Below are 21,066 nucleotides of genomic sequence, written 5' to 3' on the forward strand. Positions count from 1 at the left end.
CTTTGACCTTACTTTAGGCTGTGCAGAATCACGTCGATTCACAGAAGCCCACAGCAGGTTGCTCAGAACCACAAGCGCATGGTCCAGTACTTGGGATGTCCACAGACAGCCTACTGGGCACTCAACAAAGCCAAACTACTTGTTCCTTTAAACCTTCAAAATATAGCTTGGCATGGTGGCATGCAGTGACTGAGCGTTGGCAGAGTTTGGGGCAAATCTCCTCATGCCTTGAGGGAGACAGAGCTATCTTTGTGCCTTAGTAACTACCTTCCCACTTTGTACAAGCCCTAAACAATTAAATCTACACAACCCTCCTACATCTACTGATTCCTTTAGATTTGTAAGAAAACCTTTCAAAGTTTTTGTTATAATATAAAAAGAATTAAATAAATACATAAATGCATTAAAACTCCCAGATCTTAAATTACTAAGTTTTAATAAAGAAATCCTATTTTCCCTCTCAGTGTTTTCCAGAATACATAAATGCATTTCTGTGATGGACTTCATCATTTCTAAGTTTATCAATTAGTGAATTTAATATTGAATTTGTTATACATCTTCAACCATCTAGTAAAGTAAAATCTTCACAATAGAATACATCCTTTGATAAGCAATCTGTACTTCCACATTTTTAAAAAGAAGTCAAAAAGAGCAAATTTCTACAGAATATTTTAAAATACCATGCATGATGTATTTATTCATTGTACTCAGATATCCTACAGAAGCCACGCCTGTCAGGCAGTTCTTTGGGAGACCCATACAGCTATAAAAATGTCTTTTGGTGACATCAATCAGCACAGAATTGAATAAAGTGGGAAATGATGAAGCATAGTAACAGAGTTGGAGGGACACATTGGGGAGAGGAAGGAAGAAAATAGAGTTGATTCCAAGCCTTCTGGTCCATTTTAACCCAGCTATCTTAATTTCTCAATGGTGAGTTGCCATACAATGGCCATAAGCTAAGTTATTTCTAAACATCTCAACAATATGCATGCTAAGTGGGTGTTGGTGAACTTACTTATGAGAATTCCAAGGAAGATACAGATGACAATGACACCACCAATGAACAGGGCAAAACCAGTCCCTTTACAACATGACAAGTAAGAACATCTTGGCTTCCGTATATCCAGCTCTGGTTCTTTTCCAATATCCTTATGTTCCATGCTTTCAAAATACCTATCAGGGAGCCTAAAATGAGAAAAAGATTGTACAGTCATGCAGCATTCAAAGTAACAACGTATTACTTCTTTTCCAAAGGGACAGTGCTTTCCTACAAGTCACTCACTTGTTGAATCTTCATGCAGAAAGAATTAGTTTGTTATTTTAGTTCTGAGTATCACAAATGACTGCTTCAATACACAGGTCAGTTTCAAAAGACTACAAGGAGCTCCACCAACTACAGCCAGAATTATGGTTTATAGATCTCACAACTAAATGGGCTCGATCAGGACATTAAGGTGCCGGTCACAAAATAGTCAGTGATTCCGTTAATAAAGGATTTGAAATTGCTCGTTGTTACAAATGGGGTCTCTAGTTTGCAGCGGTTTGCGCCCTGTCCAAGTAGGGACCATCACTCTAGTCAGGGTAAGGGAGTCACAGAGCTAAGATAACCCCTGCTCACCCCCATGGTAGCTTGGCACAAGCAGTCAGGCTTATCTCAGAGGCAATGTGTAAAGTATTTGTACACACAAACACACAATAACACAGTGAAAACACAACAAAGGTACTCAACACCAGTTTAGAAAACTAGCCAATATTTATCTGAGTAAAACAAGACTAAAACAACAAAAATCCAACATACACAAGCAAGGATACAAATTTTCAAAGATTAAACTTCAGTATAGCGCTTAGAAACACAATGGCTCCAACTGGGGCAGTCACGACGTCTTACCAAGTAATTTCTAATAGTCCAGCACCACTCACAACAGTGCATGCCAGTTACAGTGTTGCACGGACCCTAAGTACAGTACCTTTGAAAACGATGAAACAAAGCTGTTGCACGGAATCAGGGAGGTGAGGCATCGCTGGAGCCAGGACAGCATTGGTTCCTTATTGCTACCGGGGAGGTGACATGTCGGTTCCTTATAGTTGTAGGGGAGTTGATACAAAGTCGATGGAGAGGTGTTGGTTCCTTACGATCCAGCAGGGTCGATGAATCCAGCAGGCCTAGATGAGAGGCGTTGACTTCTCTGTGCCACGATCACACCATGGGGTCATAGGTGCTGTAACGGAGTCGGGTGTCCCAGATGTCGGGGACACGGGACTCAGGACTCCTGCTGTGGTGGATTTCAGAGGCACTTCAGTGGCATCGGGCCTGCGGTGTTGGTCGTGGTCGATGCACTCAGTGGGGACCACAGCTTCGGTGCAGGCAGCAGTGCAGAGTCGACCAGCGGCACTGGTTCAGAAGTTGCTCTGGAGGCAATGTGCTCATTTCTTCTTGGTTACACCATAATTCACTTCCAATGGGCCCAGGAACTGCATTTGGTACCACTTGATGGGTCAGGACTCTCAGCAAGAGAGCCCAGGTGCTGGCAGATGAAGTCTTTTATGTCCTTGAGACTTATCAGGAGGCAAGCTCAGTTCAAGCCGTTGGAGGACCTTTGGAAGCAGGATGTAGAAAGCAAAATCCAGTTCTTTCACTTCCAGGATAGAAGCAGCAGGCCAGCACAGCACAGCAAAAAAACGGGCAGAGTGGCAATCTCTCCTACAGCATCCAGCTAGTTTTCCTGGCAGAATGCCCTCAGTCCAGAGGGATTCTACATTTGTGGCCTCTGAGATCCAATACTTATACTCATTTCTGCCTTTAAAGTAGGCAAACTTCAGAAGGAAATACTTTGTAGTACACAAGACCCTGCCTTTCCTGCCCTGGCTCCAGACACACTTGAACGAGTTGGAGACCGCTTTGTGTAAGGACAGGCACAATTCTATTCAGGTGCAAGTGTCAGCTCCTCTCACCATTCTAGCCCAGGAAGACCCATTAGGATATGCAGGGCTCACCTCAGCTTCCTTTGTGTGACTGTCTAGAGTGAATTCACAAACAATTCAACTGTCATCCTGGCCCAGACATGTATTCCAGCAGACAAGCAGAGGCACAGAATGGTTACTTAAGAAAATGCCCACTTTCTAAAGGTGGCATTTTCAAACTTACAATCTAAAAACCAATTTCACCAAAAGATGCATTTTAAAATTGTGAGTTCAGAGACCACAAACTCCAAATCTCTATCTGCTCACAATGGGAAATTACAATTAAAAGATATTTCGAGGCAATCCACATGTTACCCTCAGGGAGAGACAGGCCTTACAATAGTGAAAAACGAATTTAGCAGTATTTCAGTATCAGGACATGTAAAACACACTAGTCCTACCTTTTAAATACAGTGCACCCTGCCCATGGGGCTGCCTTGGGCCTACCTTAGGGGTGCCTTACATGTAGTAAAAGGGAAGGTTTAGGCCTGGCAAGTAGATGCACTACCAGGGTCGAACTGGCAGTTCAAAACTGCGAACACAGGCACTGCAGATCTATTAACAGGGCTACACATGTGGGTGGCACAATCAGTGCTGCAGGCCCACTAGTAGTATTTGATTTACAGGTCCTGGGCACACATATTGCACTTTACTAGGGACCTACTACTAAATCAAATATGCCAGTCATGGAGAAACCAATCCCCAATACCAGTTTACACTGGGAGCACTTGCACTTTAGCATTGGTCAGTGGTGGTCAAGTGCCCAAAGTACTAAAGCCAACAAAAACAGGTCAGAAAAAAATTGGAGGAAGAAAGCAAAATGTTTTGGGAATAACCTTGCAAAAAGGGCCATATCCAATACTCACTCTTTTGTAAAATACTCCACCACACTCATTTGGCGCTAGGATTCCATGAATATCTGCTAAGCTAGTTCAGACTATCTTAGGCCTGGTTCCTTACACTGTGCCACCTTGTCCCACACATTATCAGTCATCTTCTCACGGTCTTCCCAAGAAGGACAGATACCACACAGTGCAACAGCAGTGTGCTGGAAACCTCGTCAAAGAGTGGATTTCTGGCTAGCGTGGGGTGGAGCTTCACGGGCAACGTACAGCAAAGATTTCACCTCTGATGCACATCAGCGCCAGCCATAGAATCTTTTTTTTTTCATTTTAGGGGGGGTCGGGAGCAGGTATTAGCCCAGGCTCGCATTTTACTCTGCCCCCTCACAACTGTTCCGCCCCCTTCACAATTGTCCCACCCCTTCCCGTTCTACCAAACTGTGAAAATCATTTTGAAGTTGGCTGGCCTGATATCTCCCTTTTCTTGAATTCTAGGAGTATTTGCATGGTTACTACCACTGTACTCTTAACAAGACATTTGACACTGCTCTTGCGGTCCTGTTTAATCGGTTTTGCTGTTAGATTTATCAATCAGCATCTCATGAGCACCAACATAAAAGGTTGGTAAACCTAGACCTAGATTTTTAACATTAAATTGCCATATATGTGTATTTATCTCAGTTGGGAAGAAAACCTAGACCTGTGGTGGCACAAATCAGATGAAAATATATCTGGAAAGTGTTTTGGAATACTATATTTGCAGCGAGTTGGTCTGCACCTTTAATAATTTGCAGGGTTTGGTGGGTTCTCAAACGAAATAATTATTTTTAAAAAGGAGACTCAATTTGTTTTAAACATTGATAAAATATTTATTTGCTAAGATTCCACGGGCAAGCAGTTCCTAATGGAAACCTATAAAATAATAAAAATGTTCATGCCTGGTGGAATACATGGCAGGACTTCTGCTCGGCTGCACCAGTTCATGCTGGTAGTAAATTTTAGGGGCGGCTGCAATGGAAACATGAGGGACCTGAGATATTAAAGTATCTATAAACAAAATGGTCTCTAATACATGAGATGATAATGCTCTTTATTTAATGAAAAATATATATGAACATACATATATGACTGGAGCCAGTGACAAAAACATGCTCTATGCTCTTTTCAGGGCAATACACACTAATGAATAATGAATACATTGATCAGCATGTGTCTCATGTAATCAAGAATACATCCTGTTTGATTCAAATACAACAATGTAAATAGAGTCTGTGTTGTAAGTCATATGTTAAATTACACAGTAGTAAAATTGAGACCCTCTCCGTCCACCCTCACAGAGAGCTACCTTCATCGCTGTGTGGACTGGAATGCCCCAACACGGGTGCCCAAAAACAATCCCTTTGTTCCTGACCTACAGTGAATTTTCCAAATTCCTCCTGGCGACACTCTGGTGCATTATATTTTCTTCTGCCCATAGTAGCATCAGAAAGAAACAAAAAAAACAGAAAGATAAAATATAAAGAGGACTTTATTTCTCGTCTGGAGAAAGCCTTACAACATGTACTTATCCTGTAAATATTATCCTACAATTACAGTCTCTATCCCACTACACAGAGAAATATTCTGCTGCAATACCCTAGGTAGCAGGAATAAAGCATTTAATGTTGTCAAATATATAACCTATTGTTCTTATACTTAAAAAATAGATGTAATCGGCCTAAAAGTTATTTTCACCAATTGACCATTGACAAAAAAATATGCAATTTACACCAAAGTGCGAGAAGTTGCATTGTGACCAGGGCAGAGTTGCTCAACAAAAAGGCCTTGCAGAGTCTTTTTGGCCATTATTGGTTGAAGGTGAGGCTCTCTGAAGAATGGAAGAGGGGAGAATACATAACAAGGTGGGCACGGGTAAAACTGTAGCTGTGGGGGTGTTCTGTATCCCCCTTTAAGGCCCCCTTATCACTCGATGCTGTTCCCGCCTCTAAACTGCATTCGCTCTTTACCCAGCCAGTGCAATAAAGAAAGTGGAGCCGAAGGGTCAAGGTTGGCCAAGCAGCCGCATTGACCTGGATCATCTAACTAACATCTTCTTGGCGCGAGCAACGAGTCTCTGAGGGTTAACGCACCTTTTAGAGGTCTTCTCGATGCCAGGGCCAGGACTAGAGTGGAGGATCCAGTTCCATTACCCTTCTGGCGGTGAAATACTCCAGCCTCGGCCACTCAAAATTGTGCATCCATTTGGCACCCAGGCCAAGTTTTACTGGATCTAGGACTGACTGCCAACGTCAAAGTCACGCTTGATCGAAATTTGCTTGCATTTGCCAACGATCCCACCTTATCGCTCTTGCTCATTAAATTTTGATTTTCCTGGAAGAAAATAAATCCAATGCTCAATTTCATCCATTGTACTTTACCTTCTGTTTAGTTTCTGCCCTGGTTTAGTTTTCTGAACAGTTGTGCATCAGATGAGCGCTTATCACTGTACAAGTATTCCTATACCCTTATTCCATGGGACTGACCCAAAGTCCAATTCCATAATTCTTTTGAGAAAACGCCATGCCGTGTTCACATTTTGAGAAACTAATTAGTAGATGTTTATTTTCATTATGTTTGTGAGAAATTTCCATTACGCCAGTATGTCTTGCATTATTTCAATACTTTCGAATTACGCTTGTTACTCCAAGTTCCCAAAATTACTGTCTGTCCACGTAGAGTAGTTTCATGTCATTTGCTGCAAAAATGTGCAAAACCGAAACTTGACAGCTGCAGTTTGCGGCTGTATTTTACGCACAAAATGTGTCCGGATCCAAAATGGGGTTTTGTGTGTCGCATAATTACTAGTAATAACGCGTAATTTTCCACAGTTTTGGCATAATTACAGATTACGTGCACTGGGCGGAGGCAACGGAGAGAGCAACTAATTCCAAACTATCCATGCACATGGGTAAAGTGGGAGCCCTACCGGCCACCCACCCATCTCCAAAACTCTCTGACCACACCACCAAGGCTCAACCAGGAATCTAGCACTTCCTATAGAGTTCCTTAAAGCACTCATTGACAGTAGATTGGAACCTTATATATTTTCATGTCAAACACTGGACCAAACCTACCACTAAGAGATGCCAGTTCTGACCTAAACCCCAGCCGCCCTCCCCCGCCTCCACCCAGTGCCAGGAACTCAAGTCATTTCACTATTAAATCAAAAAGAACACAAAGCAGGATAAGGTAACACAAAAGAAGGACTAGGACCTTGCATAGACTACCATTCTCCCCAGCACACAACACAAAAGAAGGACTAGGACCTTGCATAGACTACCATTCTCCCCAGCACACAACACAAAAGAAGGACTAGGACCTTGCATAGACTACCATTCTCCCCAGCACACACTGGGCCTCCTGTCTGCAGTCCGAAACAATATTCACAATGGCCGCCTTCTCCGCCTTGTCAACAGTGCCGGCTCACGGGGGACTGTGCCAGGGAGCGCACACCTGTCATAAACTTGCCTTTCTCTGCCTGTTTGTTGATGAGATCACTCAAAATGGTTTCTCTTTATGGAAACCATCCGGGCATTCGATACCTGCCTTTTATGAAGGGCGAGGACCGAGCTTAGGGGAGTGTAATTATTCCAGGCTCCCTCGGATGTCTTTGGCACAACAAGGCACCTATGACCCACATGCACAAAGGGGCCATTCTCTCGCCAGCTTGTGTTCCGGGAAGGTGGCCCTATGAGGTACGCCTGGGGGCAGTGGACGATGAACCAGTCGCTTACGCTGAAGCAGCTGTTTAAGGTATGACGTCACAGGCCGGCACTAACGCTTGAGGTCAGTGCCAGAAGGCCCACTGGATTGCATTCCAGAATCTTCCTTATTAAACAACCTGATTAACTCTCATGGCTCTGATTAAATAACTCGGCAAGGCGGGTCAATGGGTTGAGGTCCTACTGCAGAGATGTCTATACCCTGCAGATTCACTTTTTCAAATGCTGGTGGGGATGACTCAGCGTTTCATCCTCCACTGGTCAAGAAAAGAAGCGCCATTGAACCACTTAAGCTAGTAGTGGACTTGCACCTGTGCTGTGAAAATCACCAGTTATAGATTTCCCTGATAACTAACAGTGTTTATTTATCAGCCTCTAAAGCATGAAAGGGTGATCCACGACCACTGACATCTTAACCTGCGGCCAGCAGGTTAGATAAAGTTTTCTGCAGCAAACACGACAACCCACTGAGATACATTTACTCCCAAATCGAATTTACTTTGAATTATGGATAAGCGAAATCAAGAGTGGCCTCTGCTCTGCTAGGATAGTGGGATCAACTTTTTTACCTCTTACTAAAATACCAAGTCTATTGTATATCTTTATGGCCACAGGAATTATGCAACAGTCGAGTACCATCCTATGCTACAAGGTTAATTACAGTATGCAGCAGGGTTTGTGCAACACCTCATTCAGTTGAAAGCAGCTCTGATGAGAAAGTGTCTTACTCTGGGATTCCAAACATGGAACCTTAACAAGAGATGCAACATATTCGTGATTCCTCTAATGTCTGAGAGCCCTGTTGAAATAACTGCAGCTTTGAGAACAGTGCCTCTGGTGAACATGAATGTACTTTACTAGTGAAATCAAAGAAAACAAAACAAAGGAATCGTTTTAAGCATCCGATTAGAGTTATATTTAAGTATTTAAAGTTTTTGTTTCCTGTTGCAGAAAAACAGCCTTTTGCAATCCATTAAATGGGGATGTTTAAACTATCTGGGTAACTGGCATATTAAAAGGCTTATTGTGGCTGTCAGCAGCTGGTGGTCAGTTACCCTTCTTACACAGCATTGTTTCATGTCTGTAGAAATTGTCATTACTTTTGATCCATTTGAGCAAATGATGGTAGAACATGTGATTGCTACAGGAATTCATCCGTTGTGTGTGGCACAAAAGTGAATCATATGGTTAGCGCACTGTGGTCCCCATATTACCCAAAATTCCCTGGGGAGCAGAAGGGGTATCAGCCATGTTTGCTTCCAGGGGTACTTTGGTATTACAGAAAAGGCTGCAGATGTCTGTGCGCCCCTTTACTGTAATATTGATGGCACCGCACACATTCCATGCCTGAATGATCACTTGGGATGCTTTCCCGCAACGCATGGGGGTGTGGCCTATGCAGATGAGGAAATGCCTTTTCTCATCTGTCCACCATACACGTGATGGAATCCAGTCGTAGCGAGTCGCATTTTGCTACCTACCTCATGAATATTAATGAGGCAGGTCAGATCCACTTTGATTCAGAATTTTGTGAACTGATCAATTGGTAAGTAGGTCAATTTGCAAAATTCGTTTCCATCCATTCACAAATGACAGTGCGCAATTTGTGAATGGAAATTTCGTAGCAGAAGATCAGAAACCTCTGTGCATTTAGACAGTCTGAAATCTGAGTCACTAATCTTACCAGACCTTAAAATAGTGGATTATAGGTTATAATGCTCCTTACAAGTTTGGTGAAAAAGGTGAGGTATTTACCAGATGTGGTAAATACCATTACTCGATGATGAGGTATTAACCACAAGTGGTAAATATTACCTTTTTCTGAGTTTTTAACTTTTAAACGAGGCAGAACATGTGGAATCGGTTTATAACACACAGAATTAACATGTTTTGCCTTTTGTATTGACATTTTCCACTGCAAGAATCTCTCATGAGAAAGCAGTGATAGCGAGAGGGGTATAATGATTGGCATTTGCGTAGGGATCAGAATTTAGCCCTGAACCTGCAATGAGGACCCTTGAGTTTGTTCTACCACTCCTGGTTTGAGAGCTGGGTCCATTGGGTTTACTTTTTTTTTTTTAAACTAAAGAAGCATTGCAAAGTTCCAGATAATCACTGTTTGCAAAGTTATTCAGTTTAGTTTCACCCATGAAAAGATTTTCTCCTCATTTGGAGATATTTTACTGAAAAAGAGTCTTACTCATCATCAAACCCAACTCATCTGAGAAATATTTGGAGAATTTTCCTTTTTAGATTAGGTTTTCTAGAACTATTTTCCAATGCAAAGATGTACATGCTAATTTCATCTTTGCAAATTACCCTTTTGCTGAGCTTTGCTGTGTATATTGGCTTTGTGAATAGGGATACAAAACATGTGAAGATAACTCTGGCGATTATTGTTCCTCCTAGAGAGACAGGTCAGAGTTTTGTCTGCTGGCAGTTTTGACTGATCACAAAGTAACACAGAGGGTTAATGTGCCTGCTGCAAAGAACGTGCCCCATGCAGATCACAGAACTGTATTTTATGTGGATAGCTCAGTGAGTTACTGCCTTTGTCAGGGTTCCTTGTTACTCGCAGTTCATAAGTTACAATCGTAATATAGCACAGTGACCTATGAACTGTCATCAAAGAGCTGCATGCAAACTGCATGGTACAGGTTAGAATGTTACATTCTTCTAAGCAAAGCCAACCCCAACTACTGTGGAACATTTTAAATCCTGAGTTTGTGCTTCTCCAAACCCAACAACCTTAAAATATACTGCCAACTATTATAGAGGACATGCGATTCCTACACCTTGTAAGCCTCATTGCCTTATGTGACTTTTCCTAAAGACCGATCTACGCATGCCTGATTCATTGTCTCTATAAAATATGTGTGTGACGTAAAGTGCTCTGACACCCCACACTGGTCTGAGCATTGCTACAAAACAAATTAAACCCGTGTGACAGAGGGTCTGTGGAGAGATTAGGGGCACTGTTGGAGGGTGGTAGTGGGGGAATTTGTGGAGAAGGAGATGAATGGGGGGAGGCACCAGAAACAATTGTAGAACCCGGTGCCACCAGTGCTAAAGCCCACCCTGGTTGGAAGACTGGCCAATGGGTGGGAGATTAGGTTAATTGCAGCCATTTGCAAAACATTCCAAGAGGCTACTTCAAGGTGATGGGGAGATCTTAAAGGGTCCCTGACAGGGAGATCATGTCATCAGACCGCAAAGGGGATGAGAGGTTTGTTGGCATGGGGAGCGCAAGTAGTGTTGGGATGCATGGGGATAAGAAGATTAATTATGTATTGTTACATGTAACCCATCAATACATAGCACACACCAGAGAGACAAAAGGTGAGGTATTATTCTTGGAAGATTAATTTAACTAGAAATTGAATGCATCTGTCAGAGGAGTGAAAAACAAGAGGGTGTTAGGTGACTGAAGGGGGGGCTTAAGAGATAAAAAAAAAATTGTTAGCAAAGCCAACATATCTGGTGTTAGCTGCCAGCCTTTTAGCATTATCAGTGTTTATCTTGCCAGGAATTTTAAAATGCTTTGGCTGGATGAGCTGCCAGGCCCTCACCAACACAAAAAAAAAATTAAGCTAAATGCTATTTATGCCTCAAAAAGCACAAGTTGCCATAGTAGTCCCTAGCACTGAATGGAACTATGTGTGTGGATGTCTTTGAGAAAGAGCAGAATGCTGTCACTCACAGTGAAGTTAGCCAATGGGTGAAGAAGGCTGACCTATTTCATGTGCTGTATGCCGTAGTGGGTAAAAGAAAATGTTAATGACAGAACATCAGACCAATGGATGACGAGGGCACACTAAAAGCCCATATATGCATAGTTTATAACGTTTCAGTAAAATAGAAGGCTCTCAGCTAACATCAAATATAAAAATACATGGTTTTCCTGCAGAGAGAGTAAGGGAACCCATTGGCCAGCAAATAAACAAACACTATTAAAAAAAACACAAAGAAACAGTTCATTAGCCAATCCCAACTGACACTCCTTTGAAGAATGAAACTCCTCATTGCAGAAGAGTTCTTCGAACAAGTAACTCATACGTTTTACTGATATTGGCTGTTCTTGGTGTTCCAGCCAGAAGGCCACTGGGAGAGAAAGTAGGATCATATCACACCTTCTGCCCGGGCTGGCCACTTTGGCGAGGAAATGGTATCACATCACCCCTCTTGTGATCATGCCAAAGGCTTCGAACAGAAGCACAAGGCATTTTTAACTTGCTTTCAGCACTTACAAACGCTCCATACTAGAACCTCCAACTATCCTGCCAGCAAATTGATCATCGTAGACTGACCACTCTTTCTGTGAAGTGCAGACACCTTCTACTAGGAAGCTTAGCTTTTAAAGAGGAAAAAAAACTCTGAAAGCAATATGTCCAAGGAAGCACAAACAAGGTCTGGAACTCATTCCTCCAGCTATTAAGAAAATCTAATCTTGTGTCACTTTCAAGAATGAATTAAAATGTCCGCTAACACCAAGACAGGTGTGACTTTCAACTAGCCAGTGACCTCAAATGAACTACAACTGTAAGCAGGGGCAGCTCGTTCTCAATGGCGAAGGAGCGTCGCCCCCCCTGGCTAAGCAAGGAGCTGAAAGATAAAACAATATTTCATTATCATTTTATCTGTCAGCTGCTGGCTCAGCCATCAGCAGGTGCAGGGAGGGGCGGTGCTGGGGGGAGTGTGTTTGGCCGGCCATCTCAGGCCGGCCAAACACACATGCACACCTAGGTTTCTCCAACCCGGCTGTGCTACACAGACGGGCAGGAGAAACTCCACAGACTCCCACATAGTGTCTGAGCGGCAGAACAAGCCACTCAAACCAATCCCGGCTCTGCTTTCACACTAGGTTTAGCATGAGAGCAGCACCAGGGAGTGTGTGCTGGTGTCCCAGTGAATGCTGGGACAACAGAAAAAGAGCAGAGGCGCAACGCAGCAGGCAGCGAAGGGAACAGGTACATTTTTTAAAAATGTTATTTCCCCCCCTTCCCCGTCTCTCCCCCCGCCCGCCCCTTCCCTTGAGATTTGCGGTGGCCGCCGCCAAGTATTAATATTCTGCATTTTTCCCTAATATTTCATTAGGTAGATTGTTTTTATCTGCATACTTTGCCTTCTTTGGTCTGTATGTCAATATCATATGTTATTTGTTTTGTGTCATACGCACGTATTTTCTGGTGTGTTTACTGACATTACTCTCTGCTTTTGCACAGTGTATGCATTTACTGCCATTCTGCACAGCCCCTAGGTCGCAGTTAAACTATGTGCAAATGGGTGCTACTCAGGTCATACAAAGTTCTTCATGCTGACCGCAAGGTATTGCATTGCAGGACTATTATAGCGCTTACTGCCCCTATGTAGGGTGCTGAAGTGCTTGTTTACATGTGTAGCATGCTGCACCATGTAGAGTTTTTGGCTGGAGATATATTGTCTGTGTTTTGATCGTATGTTGGAAGCGTTTCCATGTCGTGCATGATAACCACCGAGGTGCGGTTATCGTGTACTGACATCATCAACCTTCGCGCCACTAAGTAAAGCTAGATGCTGACCACTACCAAGTGCTTTGGCTCCATTTATGGAACAAGGGTTACTAACTAGCAGTATTGACTGGCTGTGTAGCACAGACTGCTATGTTTATGCTCTCTGTGCATCTACGTGCTTCAGCAGGCCTCCGAACCTTTCTGATGTCCTGTTCCATATGTGGTGCACAATAGTGAACGCAGTATGTCAAATGCAGGCTGCTTTGGATAATGTACAGTCATAAGATGGCTTCCAAAGTCCTGTGTCAGATATCCTATCTAAATTAAGACAGAATATGACCAGCTTTGACAGCCGCAACATAGAATTGTACTTTATGAGCAGGGCCACTGGAATTATGCGGCAAGAAAAGGCAAATGATGCGGCATAATGCAGCACATTTTTTAGCAGTACCACTTCATAATTTCATAATTTTTAGACTTAGTAACCCTGTCTGGGCATTGGTTGCACCTCATTAGTACCAGGTTAATACCCAAATATCACACTAAGCAACAAAAAGGAGACAAGTTCAGGTTTGTAAAGGGCCTTTCAGTGCTCAGCAACATGTGTCACTGCATTTGTAGAAACTTTTGAACCATTTGAGCTAGAAACAACTTTTTTTGTTAAAATCTGCAAATTATGCGACAGGTGAAGGGTTATGTGGCAAAAGCGACTAATCTACAATTATGTAAAAATTGCTGTAGCCGCACAATCGCATAATTCCAGTGGCCCTGCTTATGAGTATCTTGCTACTATTTCTATGTATTTAATAGTATGTTTTATAGAGTCAACCAGACCCAAAATGTGACAGAGAGAGCTTGATGTAGGTTCAAGCTGTGTTTATCCATACCCATGAATATCAGTCAGGACAACAGGTATATGGTGTGATAAAATATACTCCAAGAATGACCTCAACTAAATTTCCCTTCAATAGTGCACACTCCATTTGGATCAGAGCTGAACTGCAGGTTTGGTGACTGGATTGTATAAAACAGATCTCAAGGTTGATAGTGATGGGTTCACTGCTCGAGCCTAGGGTGATCAGACTTTGAAAACTAAGGGGCAAAATAATGAGCCCCTTGCATCACAGTTGCGTCACTTTTTGTGATGCAGTTGTGGCACAAACCTTGAAATCATATCTATGAGGCCACACAAAGCCACTTTGTGTGGCTTTGAATGGCCTCATAGATATGGAGTAAGGCAAGTCATTGAAATCGCTGAACTGCCTTACTCTGCACAAGGTTCCATGGGCATTGCGGTGTGTGTTCCTGTGCAACACTCACGGACTTTGACGCATCTCCCGATTTACAAGAGCTTGTAAACCTTGGGATGTGCCAAAACCTTACGCCTCCCCACAGGAGGCACAATGAGGAGAAATACGTTTATTTCTCCTCATTTCTATGTGTGCTGCATTCTGCAAAAAATGCCTCGCAGGGTTGTTTTTGTGCAGGAATGTGCCCCTTCCTGCACAAAAACAATCCTGGCTACACCGCAGGCACCCTCGCACCACATTGAAAGGGTGCCTGCGTTGGCACTGGGCTGCCAAACGATGCCAGTGCAGGGGGAAAGGACAGGAATGCCCCGTATGCCATAGACACAGCGCTTCCCTGCTCTTTGCCTTTGACGCAGGGCAGTGCGTAAGGCTACTTGCTGCGCCGCTCTCCGCCAAAACCCCATAAATATGGGCCCAAATACCAGAACAATCCACAAACACAGAAGTAGGACTATAATCTTATATCGACTGAGTAGCACCGAATTACTTAATAGCACCACCAAACAAAAGACACGGAGGGTAATTAAATGCAACTTTGACACAAAGGCCCGTATTTATACTTTTTTGACGCAAAAACGGCTCAAACTTACAAAATACAATTGGATTTTGAAAGTTAGCGCCACTTTTGCGTCAAAAAATTACGCAAACGTGGCACTAAAAAAAAGTATAAATATGGGCCAAAGTGTCATCTGTGTCTTTAATTGCTAAAGGCTGCTAGCTGTACACTGGAGCACATGAAAAGCCGAATCCCTCCCTGTCCACTCAGTCCTCTCTGGAAAACCGGACATACTAAAATATATGAAATTTGCTTGGGCAGATGGTGAATAACAGGGACTGTTCCACAAAATACAGAATCCCAGGTTGCCCTTTTAGTTGCCTCGCATGGTGAGGAACCCATCGTGATACATGGAGTCCCGCAAAGGTGGGAACGGTGTTTGTTGGGCCTCTCCACCGGGACCCAAAGAGGTTGCAGGAGTTTGCTGCTAAGTTTAACCACTTTACATACAGGTAACCATGAGAAGCGCCGAGGTGCCATTCTGCAGGCCGTGCCCATTCAAGGTAACCCCCGTTGCTAGGGAATGGGCGGCTTATCGCCGGATCAGTCGGCCAGCTTGGAAGAGGGAGGCTGGCCGGGTTTGTGTAGAAAGAGACAAAGGGGGCTGCGCAGAATGTGCCCTTTTAAGGACGTGTCCGCAGGGGATGGGCCCAACCATCCTCTTTGTGTGGATGTCCATAGTGACAGGCGAGGAGGATTTACCGCGTCGCGGCCCGCAGCGAGCAGGTATCTCGAAGAATGAACAGTCCATGCAGCACATCGATGCAAATATATCAAGGATTTGGGCCGATTCGGTCACCTAAAGTGATGCAAACTAGTGCAAAGTCTTGATAAACTATTTACTTTCCATCCAAAATTTGTTTTCGCCTGAAATTAATGAAAAAGTAGCACAAATAGCACTTGTTCTACTTTGCATTGCTTCAAATGTGTGTTCCATGGATAGTACCTGGGCACTGCCGTCCTGCAGAGTGGAGATGCTATTGCCAGTGCTAAGGCATCGGACTACAGAACTGTCCCTCAGATGCCACATAAGTTACACACTCACGCTCACACGTCAGAGCCCCCGCTCGGGTTACACAGTGTTGGCTCACAGACAGACTTATGCATCAGGATTTACAAGCCTTAGCGGTTTGGCCCCCGCACAGCAGAATGATCATCCCTTTGGCACAGAAATGCGCGGATTTTGCAGGTTAAAAGATGATACAGGATTTAGACAGCAGCACCGCCTCTCTGGTAACACAACCTAAGTACAGCAGCGCATTCTATCCGGATACATAGATTTCAACTTTCAAGCCTCGCACAGCAGAGCTATCCCTCACATACCTCATAAAGTGCAACATCACGCCACTGATGTCGGGGATATTGAACGAGCTCCCTCTGAGAGTTCAGGGTAACCTCCCAGGGGTCCCACACCTGACAGAACATAACTCGGATCAACAGAGTGAGGTGCTTAGAATCCCACCAAGTGTCAACGCGGAGCTTCGTGTCACAATGCGCTTAGCCCTTGAGTTGCATGCCTGCCCCCCACCCTCCCTGCTAGTTTTCTGATGGACACCTTAACTAGGATTTTGAGTGTTAAAAGTTCAATTTCGTTTCTTTAATTTTTTAATTTTGCATGTATACAGCAGTTCTGGCTCTTGCACGAGACATTAACCCGACGCTTTCACTCACTCGTTCTCACTTTCTTTTATATATCTCATCTTTACACACACTCTCGGTAATTCCGTCTCATTAATCCCAATACTGTGCTGTTAGAAGGGGTTTCTCTGCACTTGGACACACTCCCACCTCCGAAGTACATCCCTGAAAACTTAAAGTGCGTGGGAATTAGGTGTGTCTCCGAGGCGCACTGGACTCCCATTTAAACCTTTTCCCAGTTGACGCAAAACGTGGCATTTAATATGCTGATGGCAATTCAGAAACCTGCAATAGATGTAGCGCACAGAAGCATCGGTCACCGATGGCCTGTGAGTGTTGTGCCTGCACGAGAGCACATACCAGGGTTGTCACACACACGGGTGTGGATGTCATCCAAATTTTCTGGAAACCCACAAATGGTGCATTTGAGTTCAGTGGTCCAAAACAGAACTAATTTACATATTGAGGGATTATTCTGAATATCTAGCATAAATCCAGCTCTAATGAACCAAGACTGAACACCCCTTGTCCCCATAACTTATACAAGTTTAATATAAAGTGATTAAAGAAACCATCAGCACATGCCCTTACAGCCTAACCACCCCATCCTTCTGCCTTCTGTGAGCTATAGGTTTTTGAAAAACTGATTCTCTGCTGCCAGACCCCATCTCCAAAAATGTACGTTTAAAAATAGCGCCACTGAAAGCAAATCAAAATGGATCATATTATATGGTATGGCTGAGTAAATTATGCAGTAGGGTGAGGGTAATTCCGCAGCATATTGTACAATTAAAGGCAGATTAAGTAACAGGTTCAATTACTTTATTGCTATTTTTACAATCTAACACAAAAAGGACATAGGTCCTAAACCAACACATTTTTAGGAAATAATCTGATTTTTCTTAATATTATTCAGCAGTGATTAATAGCCTGGCCTTGCTTTCGATGCGCAGGAACACTTTTATGAACTCTGCCCTCATGCCCCCTAAAGTGGAGACATATTGTAAAAAGGTGCACCATTTTGCGTCCAATAGAAGACAACTTTACATCTGCACCCTTCTTAGAACAAAGGGTGTGGCTTACTAATTGGCCACGGCGCTGTGGATTTCCAGAAGCCCCTCTTCTCATTGGGAAGCAGAGGTGAAGGGATGGACTATCTAGAACACAAGCAGCGTGTGTGGTATTTTTAAGCCCGCGGTGCTCTCTTGAAACAAGTGCAGCTTCGTGGACAGTGCGGGATGCCAACATAAACTGGTGAGGATGAAACATGCGCTTGGACAGTTAAGGGTGAATCGTCATTTCCTCTCTCTTTGAACTGCACCTAACTACATGTTTTGCTGCCGAAGATAAGGTTATCTTAGAGCCCATCACTTGGGCATGTTCACACCATGTGGGCGAAATTGTCCCCTCTTCAAATGGAGGAGTTCCTTCATTGGCCGAATTCTGCTGAAAGGTGGCCAGTTCGCTAAGCGCACAGCACTTTAGCTCACTTGCGCATTTTAAGGCAAATTGTGTAGAAAATGGTGGATTGTGTTTAAAGTGGGGGAAAATCATGTATGAGAACTCTGTGACCTGCTAATAGTGCATGTATCCTGAATGTATTCCTTGTCATGTTTATCGATTATAAATCCTGTTAAACAGTCCCTACTTTCTGGAAACTTTTCACATTTTAATGAGCTGTATTCTTAAAAACAGTGCATCACATTCCATATGGATACATGTTTTAATGCTCGCCGGTGAGAGTGCAGATTCACTGAACACGCCCTTCAAAGCGTTTTATTAAAAAGGTACACCCATAGATGAGGAGGCTGGACCACAGATGCACCCCGAGCTGAGAGACCTGCATCCCACAGTCCCAGGATATTGGGGTACCCCTAGCTCCCACCAAGTGGATCTGAGGATTATAGACCAGGAATACTGGGCATACAGGTTCATGAGGGTTACAGACTCCGAGAGGTGCATAGGGACACTGACAGAGAGGCCACGAGGAGTGCATAGGGACACCGACAGAGAGGCCACCAGAAGTGCACGGGGACAATGACAGAGAGGCCAAGAGGAGTGCATAGGAAGTGCATAGGACTGGCAGAGCGGCCATGGGGAGTGCATAGGACACTGACGTGGTCCACCAGGAGTGCATAGAGACACCGACAGAAAGGTCAGGAAGAGGGAATAGGGACACTGACAGAGAGGCCATGAGGCGTGCACGGGGACACTGAAAGAGAGGCCACGAGGAGTGCACGGGGGCACGGGGACACTGACAGAGAGGCCACCAGGAGTGCACGGGGACGCTGACAGAGGCCACCAGGAGTGCACGGGGACACTGAAAGAGAGGCCACCAGGAGTGCACGGGGACACTGAAAGAGAGGCCACCAGGAGTGCACGGGGACACTGACAGAGGCCACCAGGAGTGCACGGGGACACTGACAGAGGCCACGAGGTTTACAAACTCCAGGGGAGTGCACAAAGATGCCGGCTGGGGTGTGGAATACAGACCGGTACAGGGTGGCATAGGAGGACGGACAGGGGCGCTGCGGGGTGAACAGAGATCTCCACCGAGTGATGCAGAGGGAAACAGACTGACAAGGGGGTTCACAAAGATACTGAGGGGGTGGGGGGCTGACGGATACTGACTCAGGGAGAAGTGCATATGGACCCAGAGACGTGCTGGACCCGGAGAGGGGCGTCTGAAGCAAATGATGAAGAGGCCGGGGTGCAGGCTGTGCGAGAGGTGCATAGATATTGACACGCAGAGGGGGGCTCCGGGGGTACTGATTCACAATGGGGGGCGCTGAAGGATACTGAACACAGAGAGGGGGCACTGAGGGACAACGGCACGCGCGGGGCGCTGAGGGGGGTTCTGAGGGACACTGACATACTGATGAGGGCGCAGGAGGGCCCTGACACAGGCGGGGGCTAGGTGTTGATACATTAAGGGGGAACTGATACACCCTGGGGTGCTAGGCACCGCCGATCCACACGGGCACTGGGCGCAAACACGCAGTGTGCACTGTGCACAAACTCTCCGTGAGCACAAACAGTCAATGGGCACAACCCTCCGTGGGCACAGAGGGGCACTAACAAAGGCTGCTGGGACCACCATCCCTCCAACCTGCCCCTACAGGGTTGGTCCTATAAATGAGCGGGGGGAATGATCCTTGCACCGAGCACAGGATGGAGGCTACCGAGAAGAGAGTGTTGAGGGATAGCGCCTTACCTGCTCCCTGGTCGCTTCTGCCCGCTGGGTGATCCTCGAGTGATGAGGGGTGCCGGGCTCTGGGGTGCAGCTCTCAGGATCCCTCGTTCTTTCCTGTCTACCCTCCTCGCTGGTCCGGCAGTGTTGTCTCCCCCCACCGGCCCCACACTCACTGTCAGCCTGATATCTGAGGCCCTTTTTGTACCGGGGCGCGGGAGGTGCGCCTGGGGTGGTAACCTGCTCTCGGCCTTAAAGGGGCAGCCAATGGCGAGTGGAGACACCAGAAAAGGTCGCTTGCGTCGTCTCCGATTACAGCCCAAAGCACATTTTTTGTTTAGAATAAAACACCCATACACATTTCCCAGCTGAAGGAGGGTTTAATATTTGACTGCGTCAAGCCTTGCGCGGCCTTTATCCTGGCGCTGGAACATAGCGCCCAGAGGCGTTTTGTTATGGAAGCATATCTAAACATTTCTCTGCATTGTATTGCAACATTTTATAGTGCTTTCTAACGCTGTGTGGGGCGCTGAAGCCTGTGCTACAGTGTAGGGTGTGTGGATAAAAGAGTGTAGATTTTTGTTGAACCTGTGTGGGAAGTGATGCCGTGTCGTGCATGAAGACCATTGAGGTGAGGTTATCCTGTAATTGTCATTATATTTATGTAGCGCTTACTACCCCTGATGAGGCATCAAAGCGCTTTTTGGCGAGTAGCATGCTACTCCAGAACCCAAAAGGTTTAGTGGTGGATTAGTAGAGGGAAATATGAGTACAGTATTAGTACAGGGAAATAGGGGTTAATTTGAGCGCTGGACATGTGGAGTTTGTTAGTTGGATTGAGTAGAATAATGGGGGGTTTTGAGGAGGGAAAAGTCTAGAAAGGGTTGTTTGGGAGATCACAGCAGTAAATTGAGGTTTGGGTTGAGTAAAGGAGAGATGGAGGAGGGAAGAGTCTGTAGAAAGGGAATAAGGAGATCATAGTAGTAGAATGAGGTTAGGGATGAGTCAAAGCAGGGATACATGAGGTCTGGGGAGGGGGGAGAGAGGAAGGAAGAGTCTGTGGAGGGTTAGTTTGGAGATCATAGTAGTAGAATGAGGTTTGGGATGAGTCAGAGAGTGGAGAGATGCTAGACAGAGAGGTACAAGGTGAGACAAAGAAGTGCATCGGAGAGAGATTTTTTTTCTGTTGTACTGTAGGACTAAAGTAATAAATATATAGATAGGTGATTATATAGAAAGGGAATATATGTATTAGGAAGACAATAAATTGAGATATAAGGTTCTATTGTATAAACACAGACTTTCAAGTGTTGCAG

General features: G+C 44.8%; 1 protein-coding gene across 1 annotated transcript in view; it reads right to left on the reverse strand.

Moving 5' to 3' along the window:
• TMPRSS9 (transmembrane serine protease 9) overlaps nucleotides 1-19,987 on the reverse strand; it is a 143,657-nt gene extending 123,670 nt beyond the window's left edge. The window contains exons 1-2 of the mRNA XM_069216322.1: nucleotides 19,775-19,987; nucleotides 1,019-1,188 (exon numbers count right to left, since the gene is read on the reverse strand). Of these exons, the coding sequence (XP_069072423.1) occupies nucleotides 1,019-1,163 (145 nt within the window). The 5' untranslated portion in view covers nucleotides 1,164-1,188; nucleotides 19,775-19,987. The remainder of the gene's footprint in view (nucleotides 1-1,018; nucleotides 1,189-19,774) is intronic.
• Between the last annotated feature and the right edge of the window lie 1,079 nt (nucleotides 19,988-21,066).

The sequence above is a fragment of the Pleurodeles waltl genome, chromosome 12, assembly GCF_031143425.1.
Source record: "Pleurodeles waltl isolate 20211129_DDA chromosome 12, aPleWal1.hap1.20221129, whole genome shotgun sequence".
Lineage (NCBI taxonomy): Eukaryota > Metazoa > Chordata > Amphibia > Caudata > Salamandridae > Pleurodeles > Pleurodeles waltl.